We start from the raw sequence: 14,491 nt of genomic DNA, 5'->3' as shown, positions 1-14,491 counted from the left end.
ATGGAGAGATTAAGTATGGACCCCCTACCCACTAAATGTTTTTTATAGTAAACTCGGCCTAGTGCTGTTTATAAATATACTTTATTATTATAATTTTGCATTCAATATTAAGCTGTTCAAATAATACACAGTATAATTGACATATATAGAAAAGAAAACAAAGTGACCCTTTTTGGCATAGGATCTCGGCTAATATTACATCGTGGGGACTGAATAGGCTCTCGGCCAATTGCAAGGAACCTGACAGAGTCTGCATAATATGCAGACTCGTGATAGGCTCAGCAGCGATAGGGGCGGGGCCTATTTTGTACAGGCGGCTTAGATTGACAGGTCTAGTGTGGCGCTCTGTGAAACGGTGCGTTGCTGAGACAGCTCCTGTATCACTGAATGAGTAAAGTGTTGACTGAATGATAACATCTTCTGCCTCCATTTATCCCTTTTCTTAAATATGTTGGATCCACGTTAATGTGTATTTAAATACATTTAAAATTGTGGGGGCAAAATTCGAAAAAAAAAATATATAAAAAAATGTCTAATCAACCAAAGATTTTGCAACTCCCCTCTGCAGTACCTCCACAGACCCCCATTGAAGATCTATGTCCTTGGTTGCTCAGTTAACTTTCTCGACAAATAATACGACAAATTGGCCCAGAGGATAATAATGACTTTGGTCATTCCTTAACTTTTCATTCGGTGCCACCAGCAGGTGTATGGATGTGTATGAATGGAGACTCCAGTGTCAAGTGGAAGAATGAATTAATTAATGAACGTAAAAGGAATAAGAAACCTCCTCACATCCTCTCCCAATCCCACTAACGCTCTTGTGGCTAAATGGAAGCAGACATTGAATTCAAGCCTTCCTAGAAAAGTGCTACAATACACTAATACCTCTGGTTTGGGCTGAGCAAAAACGAGACGGGACCCAGCTGGGAAGTGTGAGGGATGTTGATTAAGTCTGGCCACAGAGTGACAGCGTAACCTTTAAACACACATAAAGTCTGTGTCTACCGTGGTTTAGCTTGTACAATATTCCAGTAGACGCATATTTGTAACAGGTGCTACACTGTTTTCCACCACTTCTGGCTCCTGAACATTACTCTAAGGAGATTTCAATTTCATTCCATGTAATAGGACGTGTCAAAGATTTTTGTGGATGCATTGATTTTATGACACAGTCTAGTGAGTGGTTGTTGGGGGAGGATAAGGAGAGAGGAAGGAAGGTGCTGCTGGGAAAAAAAAAATAAGAGGAGGAGAAGGAGCCTGTGTAAATAAAGATTAATGGCTGTTCTGGTCTTGTAAGACACGTTTGGCAGCTACACAGTAGTCATTTAGGGTAAATGCCTGTAAATGTGTGTGCGAGTAAACTGCACGTGTATGGATGTAGGCTGCAAAATGGGCTGGGAGACAAACGAACAGCTTCTCCTCCACAGGCGCTACTCGTCTGACGAGGATTGATCGCGTGTTTGCGTCTGCTGCCGAGTCGCTGCCTCGCGGTGACTGCTGCTTGGTTTTCATGTGCGCCGCCGTCGTGGCAGAAAAACGGATGAATGAGGTTTATTGTCACTTGTTTCCCAAGGCACACTGACCCACTGATCCCGGATCAGGAGGGCTGGAACGCAGCATTAAGAAAGATCATGTGATTTCTGTTACAGCTGCCTCACATTTTCTTACGTCTTCAACAGGATTAGAAGAATTACAACTCAGTGGCCCAGTGATTAATGTGAGAAGGTGTGTTTGTAATCTTGTTGTTAAAAAGTGTGTGTGTGTTTTACTCTGAATGTCCATGTTGAAATCACATGATTCAGTTTAGTGGTGCTCATCACCAGTGTGGGATTATAAGCACTCTTTTTTTTTTTAAATGAACTGAGACACTCCAAATCAAAGTAAATAAATCAAAAAATATAAATATTTTTAGAAAGTACACATGCTCAGGTATTTACCATCCTATGTTCTCATGTTGGGACATATTTGATGTGACATTTTAGGTATTATTCAATTACATTCATTTTGTTGCAATCAAGTTAAATGAATAATGGTATATAAAAGGTCTCACTGCCATTTTCCTTACTGAATATCCTCATGTCACAATAATGAGGAACAGATCAATCAATCAATCAGAGGCTTTTTAAGGGATTTAACACTAGTGATGTTTGATACCAGTAAAATTCAGGCTGGTATCGGCGATACTGATCCAATAACGATACTACTAAGAAGTAGTGCATTTCAAGACAAGACATTATTTTAAACTCAGAAGTATATTGAGGTAGTGGCCTCATTTACTATACATCTGAGCTGAATAAAAAACAAAGAGAGAGAAAACTTGCATCTTAATTCTGACTCTGTTCTCTCCTCTTCTGTCCTCCTCATCATAAACGCCTCATATTCTGTGTTGTGGTTTAACCTGATGTGTTTCACAAGGCTTGTTGTGTTGCCACAACTCAACAGTTTAGTTACTTCCCACTGTATCGCTACATTACCTTGAATGACTGAAGTATCGAAAGTATCGATATTTTGATTTGAGAATCGATTTTAGTATCGATCTGCACTTCACTCAAAACAAGTGACATGTAGATAAGCTTCATTTTGTTAAGATATTCCTGATGTTATGTAGTATTGCAAAAGGTTTAGGCAGTGCAGATACTTTGTTACACAATTTTTTGTCAGACTGGTCCCAGAGTCATTCTGCAGGCATTGCTCTAAACATTCAGCCAGAGTCAGTCTGACATGACATGTAGAGTCGGAAGACAATGACCCAAATCCACAGAAGGCCTGTTGGAAGATCTCCAAGCCGATGAACGACCTACTTTACAATTACCTTTAAAACCTGAGCTCAAACCAGGAGAACTGAATATTGATTTTCTTTTCTTTTTTTTTCTTTTTTTACTCACCCTGACATTACTTTGTACTTTGTGCTTACTACATTTGACCAGTACTGTATATTTAGAGGGTTTGGAAACATTGAGTATTTATTTTTAGTATCTACTCACTTCTATATGTGCTGCAGATTAAATATAGTCTTTATCTTAGGTTTAGGCGACAGAGTGTAGGTGCCACACTGATAAAGGTCATGTTTGCAGGGCAGACATGTGGGAGCGTCGAGCTGCAGAGATGAATGACACATACAGCATGTATGTCTTAAGTGCTTCTCTGCTCCAGTGCTGTACATGGAAACAAGCCAGAACACACATTAAAATTAAAATACACGAGAAATGTATCAGCAGGACTGAAGTTACTCATCATGAATCCAACTCTGAGAAAGACTGGGATCAGAGCAGCACGACAGACGCACTGATTTTCAATCTCGCATCTCGTGCTGTCAGATCTTCTCCATTGAGAATCATTTTTTTAAGGTACTGGGGTCGTCTATGTCTTTTGTGTCCTCCGGGTGCCGCGTCTGTATGTTTTTGTATAAACACATGATGTGCGTGTGTGTGTGTCTTCCTTGAGCAGCATGCATCTGTGTGTGTGTCTGTGTCATTGAGTTAATGGATGGTCTTGGCCTGGGTAATGGAGCCCCTCCCTGCAGGCTGAGTGGATAATTTAATTAATGTCAGTCCTCTCTCCATCTCTCCTCCTTCCCTCGTGACTCATCTTTGTTGCGCATTAGCTTCGCTTTTGGACACTAGTCCTCATCCACTCAGCTCATTGATTGTGGCGGTTTCAGGCTGAACGCTCCAAGACGTTCCCACACGTTCGTTCACCATCTTTAACCGTTGCTTCCTTTGTGCACGCTCCAAAACTCGTGCTCAAAGTGGGGGTACGCAAATGAGTCAGCTAAACGTCCTCACACAACCCTCTGTCTGTTCATTCAGTCCGGCCTAGCCTCAGCAGGAGCGGTTGATTCATCTTTGCCCAGATCGTTAGTCTTCCTCCCTCTGCAGCGGTGCTTTTAATGTTTATGGAGTTGAAAGCCATTTGTGGAGTCACAGTAATGATCCGTGATGTAATCCGTAAGAGGAATAAGGTTTGCTAAGCCTGCGCGCACGCACAGGGCATGAAAAGTTTAGGCAATAAGTCAACAAAGCAACCTGGCCTCCGAGCAAACTAGTGTTTCCAGTTCCAATTATTCTCCGCATTCCTTCTGATATTGACCGTCGGCTCGGTGTTTGTGCGTTTTCCAGGTGGAATTGCAGGCGGCATCGAGATCTGCATCACGTTTCCCACAGAGTACGTCAAGACCCAGCTACAGCTCGATGAGAAGGCCAATCCACCAAAATACAGAGGAATAGGTGAGTGCGGACTCCTTTACGATGTGTTCTCTCGGTTTGCATTCAAAAATGAATGCGGGGTTTAATTTGATGTCAGTCGAGACATCCCCTCATTTTCATTGTTCAGAAGAATGAAAACCAAATAGAAACACAGATGTACAGAGAGAAACTATGTCTGTGGTGCAACACTGAGCTTAGCACAAACACTGAAATAGATCTAACTATATCTATCTCCACCTATATTTATCCATATCTATCTATCTCAGTATGTTTTTCATCCCGTCTCTCAGGAGCTAATTATCTAATTACTCATCATCCCCAGGTACATCAGTGATTCTGGCAGGCTGTCTCTGTGCTTGTTTATGTGACTTACAACAGGCCGACACACACACACACACACGCACTCTCGCCATCCTCTCCACGCCAACGTACACAAACACATGCAGGATTTGCTAATATCAGCTGGGGGCTCTGAGGATTGGAGACCATGCTAATGAGCGCTCCAGACAGCTGTTGCTTATCTTTCTTGGTTGCGTGCGTTTGCCTTTCAAAGAAGAACATGGATCGCTGGGTCTGACGTCTCCCAGAGCCAGAAGCGAGCTCAAAGAAAAACACAAAGCTTTGGGGAGATCAGCCCTTGGTTCATAAATGACATAAATGATTACAGCGACACACTGTTGGTACAAACTGTTCAACAGATGTTTCTGATGCAGCAGTCTTGGGCCTTGTATAAATCCACCCAAAACACACAGAAGGAAATTATTAGATTTTTTTTTGTATGTGACCAGTGTTCACACACTTTGGACATTTTATGATATTCACTCCATGTGTGTTTGTGTGTGTTCTTCCAGGTGACTGTGTGAAGCAGACGATGCAGAGTCACGGAGTCAAAGGGCTGTACAGAGGCCTCAGCTCACTGCTGTATGGATCCATACCCAAATCTGCAGTCAGGTACGTGACACAAGAAATAAGGGAGTGACAAAAAATTTGAGGTGACATGAAGACTCAGATCTACAATTTATTTTTAAAATAAACAGACGCACAGATTTACAGATGTGACCACCTTCCTAATAGTGTGCAGGTTTCCCTTGTGCCTCCTTATTGTCACAAGATGATGAAAGTCACTTATTTTTCCTGTCATAATGTTATGGCTGATCTTTGTATAGATACTGTACATACATGCATGTACCAACTTTATATTTAACACATTTTTTAGTTTAAATCTTAAGTCACTTCCATTTTGTGTTTATTTTCTGTTCTGATGAATTGAGTTGTAATGATTCTAAAAAGGTTGCGTGGATACGTGCGCGAGTAAAGAACTGTGGAAGGAAATGAGCCTTTTTAGTTAAAGCCGCAATGATCTTTTACTTGGACCCACTAACTCACACACTCTAATTATTCTAGTCCATTACCCACAAGACAAGGTGCATAAATGCCGCGCTCGCCTTCAGTGTAATTATGTTATTCTTTCACAGCAGTGACATTTATCTCCAGACGTTGCCGTTCCAATGTTGTGCGCACGCATACACACACAATTCAAAGCCAGATGCTGTTATTGTTAGTTTTATTGTGCAGTGTTTCGTTCTATCTTTCATTTCTTCCATCTCTCTCTCTCTCTCTCTCTCTCTCTCTCTCTGTCTTTCTTTCTTTATTTCGTTTTGTGTGTGTGTGTTATGCCAGAGGGTAGAGTGTGTCTATACAATGGAGAGACAGGCGCAGCCAGGCGGAGCAAAGATGCCACTCAAACTGAGACGGGGTCTCGATGGGAGTGTTTGTGTGTGTGTGTGTGTGTGTGTGTGTGTGCGCTCATATAAAGTAAGTGTGTCAGTCAGCTTTCAGCATCATTTCCAGAAGGAGTCTGGACTGATGCTGTTTCAGCTCAAGTTTCTCTATGGAATCATGACATGTTGGAGCAAAAAGGTTCATTGCTTATGATGTAAAGTCCTATTGATGCTGTTGTCGTCCATTGAACATAAAAATGCACATTAGCCATTAGCAGAGTATCTGATAAATACAGAAAAAATGACAAGTAGTAGTAGTACATTTTTTTTCTCACACGGTATTTCATCTTCCCAGGTTTATCCCCCTAAATCAAGGACTTCAAATTTCTGACTTTGGAAATACAACATTTTAGTATTTTATGAATGAAAGGGAGCAGAAAGAAGAGTAATCTTGTATAATCTGCCCTGTTACCCCAAGAATCAATTTACAGAGAGCATAAATTAAACAAATACAACAACACAATAAGTAAGCAGTAAAATAAATGATAATGATAAATGATAATAAAATAAAATTAGAATGAAGTGGGTATCGGCCGACACTGACTGTCACGTTTGTATTTTAGTTCCCAAGATGCAATGCCATCATACAAATAAAACAAAAAAATGTAATGTTTGTAGACCTTTCATGACCACACAGTGGGTAGGACAATCAAACTAACATGTTTCGCTATATTTCCGAAACACAACGTTCCATAAAGTTTTTCTTTTTTTTTTTTTTTTAAAAGATCTCTGTTCCTTTTAAGTTATACTTCCTTTCTCTCTTTTCAAATCTTTTCTAAATGTTGATAGATTGATCGTTTTTTAGGAGTTTTAATCTAATTCTTGAAATTTCAACAACATATATTCTTGGTGTCTGCCTTGGCACGTATCCAGTGCCCGACTCTTGGTCTGAGTGGTTTTTCGATCCTCTATCTTCCCCCCACCCCCTTCCTAACTCTCTTTCTCCCCCATCCCATTAACTGATTGCCTGTGCGCCATCGTGCACCCTAGAGTGCACTGGAGGGTTCTCAGTGTCGTACGAGAAAGGACATGAAAAAGAGCTTTTGACCTTTTCATCCACATCAACATCCTCCTCTCCCGTCCACCACGTTTGCTTAATTTCCCCTTTTTCTTCATCTCTTCTTCACCTTTTCTTCTCATCTGAAGAGCTGACCTTGTAGAAAGACCCAGTAATGAACGTTGGGCAGCGCTCCACTGTCTGAATGACTCATCTCCGAGCATGGATGTCGGCCAAATGATGTGTCATATTCTAACTAAAGTTTAGTCCACTAGTTAAATGGGTAGCGGAGAATTTGGAGAGTAAATTGGCAAAGGAGGAGGCCTGACAGTGGCATATTTCTCCCTGACAGCTTTTAATGAATAGCATTGTTTCGCAAGGTTGGTTATTAAATGCGCATCCATCTTTGTGCCCGTCACGTGGACGTGTGCTTTATTTTTGATATTCCCCAAAGCTAAAAAGGTGTTTGTAGTCAGTGAGTGGTGCGTCTGAAGAGAGAGGAATTTATTTTTATTTGCTGGTACTTCCTGTTTGACAGTAGGAGTCTGTAAATTGGGGGACAGGCTGTCTTTCCAATAGTTGGGAAGGGGAACAGGAACAGATGTGGAAGGTTAACGAGCAGAGAAAAATCTTGCAATTAAAACCAAGATGAAGAAGGAAGCAAAAAATCCCAAGAGCCGTGCAAAAGATGACTTTTGTCTCATGGCAGCTCTAGTGGTGAGAAAAGACTGTGTGTCCTCCCCCTCCGCTCTGCTGAACGTACCCGGTCCTGCCGTCACCACAATTCAATTCCATCTATAAATAACCTTTTCTTGTAAAGGACTCGCTGGCACAACATTTTCTGATTGCGGAGATACACAACCCCCCCCCCTGTTTCCATCTCTCTGACGTGGCCGACGTCCACGGCATCTGTTGCTGGTCGCTCGTCCACTCGTTTGCCGAGACGCTGCAGTTTACTGGTGCATCTTTAACGAGGACGCAGCAGGACCGTGATAATAAAGCAAAAGGCTTTGGCACGTTATGCACCTTCAGCAGTTTGTCTCCACTGCAAATATGAGCCCGAATGGAAGTTTCTCACCTTCCCGTGGCTCTTCCTGTATTTGTGCTCAGTGAGACACAAACTAGTTTTATCTGCTCATATTTCCTTTTTCTGCTCTTAATAATTTATACTAAGCTTTACAAGGGACCTCATTATCTTTCCCCGCAACATATAACTATCTATTTATTGGTTCACTTCATCCTTTTTGGGAACCACACACACACACACCAAGTTGAATATAATCTTGGATAATGAATTTAACGCCCTGCAAAATGGTTGTCTTGAACATTTTATCACAGTTAATGATTTTAATTCTTCTTAATTCTAGTTTGTCACGCGTGATTTTTATTTATAGTCATTAGTGTTTTATGTGGATTATTGTAATACTTTCACCTTTTACTACTGCTTTTTACTGGATAAAGGATGTTTTAACTCATTTAATTATTTTTCAATTTCTTACCACATCGTACTGTTTTAGTATAGTTCTCCATTGTTTTCTCGTGGGGGCCTGCAACACTTGGGGGTTGTTCCTACCTCCCCGTGGGGGTGCCGTCCCTTGGGTCCGTTTGGCCTGGGTGGCTGGTTGGTGTGGGGCCTTCCTGTCTGCCCAGGTCAGGGTGATCCTTGTGGCGGTGCCCCTATGGTCAAGGGGCTGGGACTCCTCTTCGGCATGGACAGGCCCCCATAAGGTAGCACTTTTGGTTGAATTTTTTGTTTTGCATGAAAAGTGATCTATAAATAAAGTATGATTTAATTCTGTCAAAGTGCTGTGTCTTCCAGCATACAATGTTAGAGTGTTTTAGACTCTGTAATTATAAATGTTGCCCATCTTTATTAAAATAAGGTTTCTGCCGTTCTCTCCACCCCTGCATGGATCTTTCCCATAACTCTTTGCCGACTGTGTTCCCCTCTTTAGGTTCGGCATGTTTGAGTTCCTCAGTAACCGTGCCAAGGATGAGTCTGGTCGTCTGGACAGCACCAGAGGGCTGCTGTGTGGGCTCGGAGCTGGGGTCATGGAGGCTGTGTTGGTGGTCTGTCCCATGGAAACTGTCAAGGTACGTCACCAAATCATGAGTTTGAGTGTCTTGCACACTCACAAATGCTGTGTTTAAATTATTTTCCTGCCGAATTTTAATGAAGTTTGATGCAAATAATAAGTAAATGCTGTTTCCACTAAAACATCGTCTACATTTGTTACCTTCTAAAGGAGATTTCTGGACATTAACATATGAAAGTATCATATGATGAAGCACCCCTCACCTACTAATGTTGACACTGTCTGATAGCGTGTTCCTGCAGATTTACTGAACTGTGTTTCAGTCTTTAAAAGTGAGCTAGACGAAACACGTCTGCAGTTTTCGCCATCCTGTTCCCGCTTCCTCAGCAAAGCAACATTCGTGCAGGTGGTTTATCTCCATGTTTCTTTTCTGTTTAATCTCCCAAGGTAAAATTCATTCATGACCAGACATCAGCCAACCCGAAATACAAGGGCTTCTTCCACGGAGTCAGAGAGATCGTCAGGGAGAAAGGTAAAGAGCGGCTCTGATCCATGCAATACATCTGACCCCTGCTGGTCGCACAGGGTACTACTATAAGTGTGGTCCGGCCATGAGCTTGTTGACTTTAAAAAATCTTGTGAATTCTTCTTTTTTTCTCCCCGTCTGAACAGGATTGAGGGGGACGTATCAAGGTCTGACCGCGACGGTCCTCAAACAAGGCTCCAATCAGGCTATTCGCTTCTTTGTTATGACCTCTCTCAAGAACTGGTACAAAGGTCAGTGTGCATGAGGACATGTACTGTTTACATTTGTCTTTTATTGCCATAAAGCATATTTAATCAATTATGCATTTGGGCTGAGAGATTAGTCCAGGTCTTTGTGTACTAATTTGAACGCCCAAAGAAGCCTTCAAAGGAATATTTTGCGAATGAGGACACGGTATAAATGAAGACTAGAACAGACAGTGTAGTATTTGTAGTGCACATTGTATGGAATGAGGACACAGCTATTGTTGGAGGTCCAACATTTTGGCAAGCTCCCCGCAGGGTTTCATCAGCACTAGATCTGATTTTGCGCTGAGCTCACCGTTCCCATACTTCGCTATCTCTGACTCGTGCGGCGTCCCTTTCACCAGGTGATAACCCCAACAAAGCTATTAATCCCTTGGTGACGGGAGCCTTCGGAGCCATAGCGGGAGCAGCCAGTGTTTTTGGAAACACTCCACTAGATGTCATCAAGACGAGAATGCAGGTACGTAATGTACAAAGCGTGGGGTTCGGCGGTCTTACTGGTGTTTTAATTCAAACTTTGTTGAACTGTCAAGCTGTTGACAATGATCTTCTCATTTGTACAGGGTCTGGAAGCTCATAAATATAAAAGCACGCTGGACTGTGCTGTGAAGATCCTGAGATATGAAGGCTTGGCAGCGTGAGTACCGTTATTGTTTTTTTTTAGTTTAGTTTAATTACTAGTGTTGGTTTCACAGCAGGTGTGTCCCCTTTTACTTTCTCAGTGTACAATGTCTACTTTCAGCACCGCGTGAGAAACAGTAAAGGCCATAATCGATGATTTTTTTCAAATATTTGTACGAAGTTTGAACAAAAAACACGAATAAATTAGATCTATACACTGTAATGATTGAAAACTATAAAATTACTATTATTATAAAATGAATCTTGAATATTTAGAAAACTATGTGTCAGTCATAAATAGATATCTTACATTTTCTTTGCCTTTGTTTCCATCTGTAGTTTCTATAAAGGGACAGTTCCTCGACTGGGCCGTGTCTGTCTGGACGTGGCCATAGTTTTCATCATCTATGAGGAGGTGGTGAAGGTCCTGAATGTAGTCTGGAAAACAGACTGACCTGCTGGACGTACGGGGCAAAGAAGGTGGCTTCCAACACAGATCTGAGTTCTGCAGACCTCTCCTCTGTGTCATACAACCAGTTGCAGAGGGTGTTTGTGTGACAGAGAGCTGAACTTAGATCTAGTCACTAGATCTAAGTTCCTGGTCAGCACATGACACTAGATTCTAGTGTCATGTGCTGACCAGGAAGTCAAAAAAGCTCACAAAGGAAAGAAAGAAAGAAAGAGAAGGCCTGAAAAGAAGCTGAGCTCCAGCTGCTTCTGCACAGCTGTGATGTAAGCGAAGCTCTGATGGTCAGCATCGAGACTCCTAACAAGATCAGGGGTTTGAGGGTTTTTTACAAAGTAGGACAACTGTGTTGACCAGATAACTGTGGACAAAATATGCTTCATCCTAGTGATGCGTCACTAGTTTCTAAATGTGAAAGAAAACACGTACACTACAGCCGCGGCTTATCCGAGGTATCTTGTTCACTTTCTTCTACTTTGGAAAACACCCTCCTTCAGTGATTATTTGCAGTCACCCACAGCTGTTTTACTGATGTTTACTGCAAGTAAACAGGTGTCCTTCTGTTTTTTCCTGCGTTGCTCTCTGTCTCTTCTTGTGCCTAAAATGGTCATAAGTCCAGAGGAGCCAGACTGCAGCTGGTCACAGTTTACAGTCACATAAACTGTAGCACCTTCCATAGCCAGGCCTTTAATAGAATGATTTTACCTTTAGAATATATTCCAGTTATTTTTTTATAAAGCATAGATAATATTTTAGTTTTTTTGCCAGCATTATATTGCTAGATGATATGCTATATTTCCTGTGCCAAATGCCACATCTATTACACTATGATCTTAACAAGAGAAGAGCAGATTTTATGATTCCTACTGTGATTTAACTTAATAACGTATTTATTGAAAGTGGAATGTTAAATAGGTAATTGAGACTATTTGCTGTTAATCCGTGTCACTTGTGTCATTTTTTTTTTCTTTCAAAGGTCTTTTTTGGAGATGTTATGAACTTATGTAATTGCTGTTTTTCACTGTGAGTCTAAATGACACGGAGTCGTTTAGTCGAAGTAACCTCAGACCTCTTCTTCCGTCTCAGTGAAGGCACCGCTGTTCATCAGGTCATATCCTAACACCACCCTACTCTCTTCAGAAGCAGTTTAGTTTTATCCTTTATGCACCCCTTTTTATTACACTAATGTTTCAAATGGTTCACGGAGTAAATCTGAGGTGTCACGAGATACTTAATTGGAGATGAAGAAAGAAAAAAACACAATCACGTTGCACATTTAAGTTAATTTTTCACTATATCACTCTTGGGTGGGATATCATTTTTAAGTATTTCACCTGTGGGGAGGTATTGCAGTCTTGTGCATTGCTTCATTTGCTCAAATAGGGTTGGGAATCAAAATGGGTTCAGATGAGTTTTCCACTGTTGTTCTGTTTCTGTGCCATGTTTCATTCAGGGTTTTACTTCTCACTCACGTGCCTTCTACTCTTGTGTGCTTAAATACTTATTGACGAGTATCTTCATCCATCATCGCACATTTTAACCTCCTAATAATGTTGTTTTTAAGAGAAATGCTAGCCCCCCCTTTGAAAATAATCTCTAAGTATTAAAGTAATGAATGTATTACAGTGATGATGGATTTTGATTCTATGTTTATGAAATAATGTTCTATTTTTCTGTTCGACCAGTCAAGTCTCTTGTTGTGCTCTCTACTGCCAAATACCCAAGAGAACGTTTTATCGTCATTGTAAATCAGTGTACGTGTGGGTGTATGTGCGTAGGCTATGTGGGTTATTACGAAGCTTGTGCAATAAGTGCTGTCCCCTCCTTTTGTGTGTGCTTAATGTAAAGTCCTTTGTTGTGGAGGGTGGGGGGTTCAAAACTCATTAAAAGAGCCATCTAAAAGCTGGACAGCATGCAGACTGGTTGTTGTTTTAGCCTCCCTGACTCATCTATCTGTTGTTCTGCCCTTTTGGTTACTACGGATCACGTTGGGACGATCCACGGGGGGCAGGTATGGGAGGAATCGAACAGTGAACTCATTGTTCCAGATTTGGCTCAAGTTCTTGACAGGAGAATTAACTATCCATCTCTGTTTCCATCTTGCTCTGTCGCGCCTTCGCTTTGGACGGCTATTGCCTGTGTTTGTTGTGCACAACTTTCTGAAGAATACAGCAGCAACGGGAGCATGTGATAGACATTTTGTCCCACCCCAAGGAGGTGTAGAAATGCCCTTCTCAGTACAATATACAATATACTTAGAGTACCAAAAGTAAAATCTAAAATCCAACTTAACACAGCAATCTGGTGATAACGAAGGCTATAGTGTTGAGTTTTGTTGAAGCTTTCCAGTGATCCTGTGTTACTGATATGAAATGAGTGTACAGAGAAACATCCCTCACAGGCGTAAACCACAACATCCAAATTTATTAGGGATTTAAATCGGCTTAAACACATTATGTGTACGTATGTGTTAAACTCTTTCAGCAGAAAAGGCTAAACAAAACTCAACCTTTCACAAACATGTACATTTTTATTTTGTTGGTTGCAACTGATAAACTGGTAGATTGGTGTAATTACTGACTTTGCAGTACTACTATAGACACTATATGAATAATCTCAGTTTCTAGAGTAAATAAACAGGTTAAATGAGAATAATGTTATTTGCATTTACTGTTTAAGTGACTAGAAGAATGAAGAGGGATGAAATAAAAAATAAAGTGAAAAGTCAAACATTGATGATCCTGAAATGACCTCACTGACACTTTCATGCTGCCAAGTTGTATCTCGGACACACGGGGGAGCTGTTGCTCAAGCACGTGTCATATACGCACTCTCCTCTCGCGCTCTCACACGCGCGCACACACACACACACTCCAGTGATGAGAGACGCCTCCTCTCGCTTCATATCTGAACAATAGGGCTTTATGAGGATCGTCAAAGTCTCCACCAGCTCCCCTTCATCTTAAAATCATCACTCCCTCCGCCGCCTCCTCCTCCTCCTCCTCCTCCTCCCTGCTGTTGGAGAATGAGAGCTCAAAACTTGCCAAAATCTCATAATCTTCACAGACAGTAAGCACAAAAGCTCAAGCCTTCATACAAGCAAACAGCAGCTATAGATATAAAATTAAGTTCCTCTACCAACACTCGTGGGAGTTGGTTCAATAAATCAACAGAAATTCAGATTTATACTCCTTTACATTTCTTGTTTTTAAGAACATTTATTAAAGTATTGCGTAACTAAAACATTTTTCTTTTTTTTTCTTTTTTACAAAATAAATAAATAACATCATAGTTTGAATAACCAACATAACTCTAAACAGCAATCACACTGAGCCCAGCAACTCCCATATGACGGTCAACAGATCTATTAATATATTTAATATACGTATGCACGCGACACATTGTGGAAATTTGATGCAGATATCAGGAAATCTTTTAACTTGAAGTAAAGAATGGATACTGTCGTTTTGAACGTGTTGTCTTGCGTTTTTTTTTTTTTTTTTTACAGTAGCCCATCTGCCATTATAAGGACTTTCTCCATTGCCTCAGAGCCAGTGAAGGTTGAGTAATGCCATTGTTCTCCGATCTCT

General features: G+C 41.1%; 1 protein-coding gene across 1 annotated transcript in view; it reads left to right on the top strand.

The window, feature by feature from the left end:
• Positions 1-12,807, top strand: part of si:dkey-178e17.1 (tricarboxylate transport protein B, mitochondrial) — a 19,197-nt gene extending 6,390 nt beyond the window's left edge. Inside the window, exons 2-9 of the mRNA XM_047591118.1 lie at positions 4,122-4,229; positions 5,060-5,159; positions 8,942-9,080; positions 9,470-9,554; positions 9,695-9,799; positions 10,159-10,274; positions 10,378-10,451; positions 10,775-12,807. Coding sequence (XP_047447074.1) covers positions 4,122-4,229; positions 5,060-5,159; positions 8,942-9,080; positions 9,470-9,554; positions 9,695-9,799; positions 10,159-10,274; positions 10,378-10,451; positions 10,775-10,889 — 842 coding nt within the window. The 3' untranslated portion in view covers positions 10,890-12,807. The remainder of the gene's footprint in view (positions 1-4,121; positions 4,230-5,059; positions 5,160-8,941; positions 9,081-9,469; positions 9,555-9,694; positions 9,800-10,158; positions 10,275-10,377; positions 10,452-10,774) is intronic.
• The last annotated feature ends 1,684 nt before the right edge of the window (positions 12,808-14,491 follow it).

This window comes from Mugil cephalus, chromosome 8 (assembly GCF_022458985.1).
Source record: "Mugil cephalus isolate CIBA_MC_2020 chromosome 8, CIBA_Mcephalus_1.1, whole genome shotgun sequence".
NCBI classification, from domain to species: domain Eukaryota; kingdom Metazoa; phylum Chordata; class Actinopteri; order Mugiliformes; family Mugilidae; genus Mugil; species Mugil cephalus.
The sequence above is the reverse complement of the archived record's forward strand: the minus strand, read 5'-3'. Positions and strand labels throughout refer to the sequence as shown.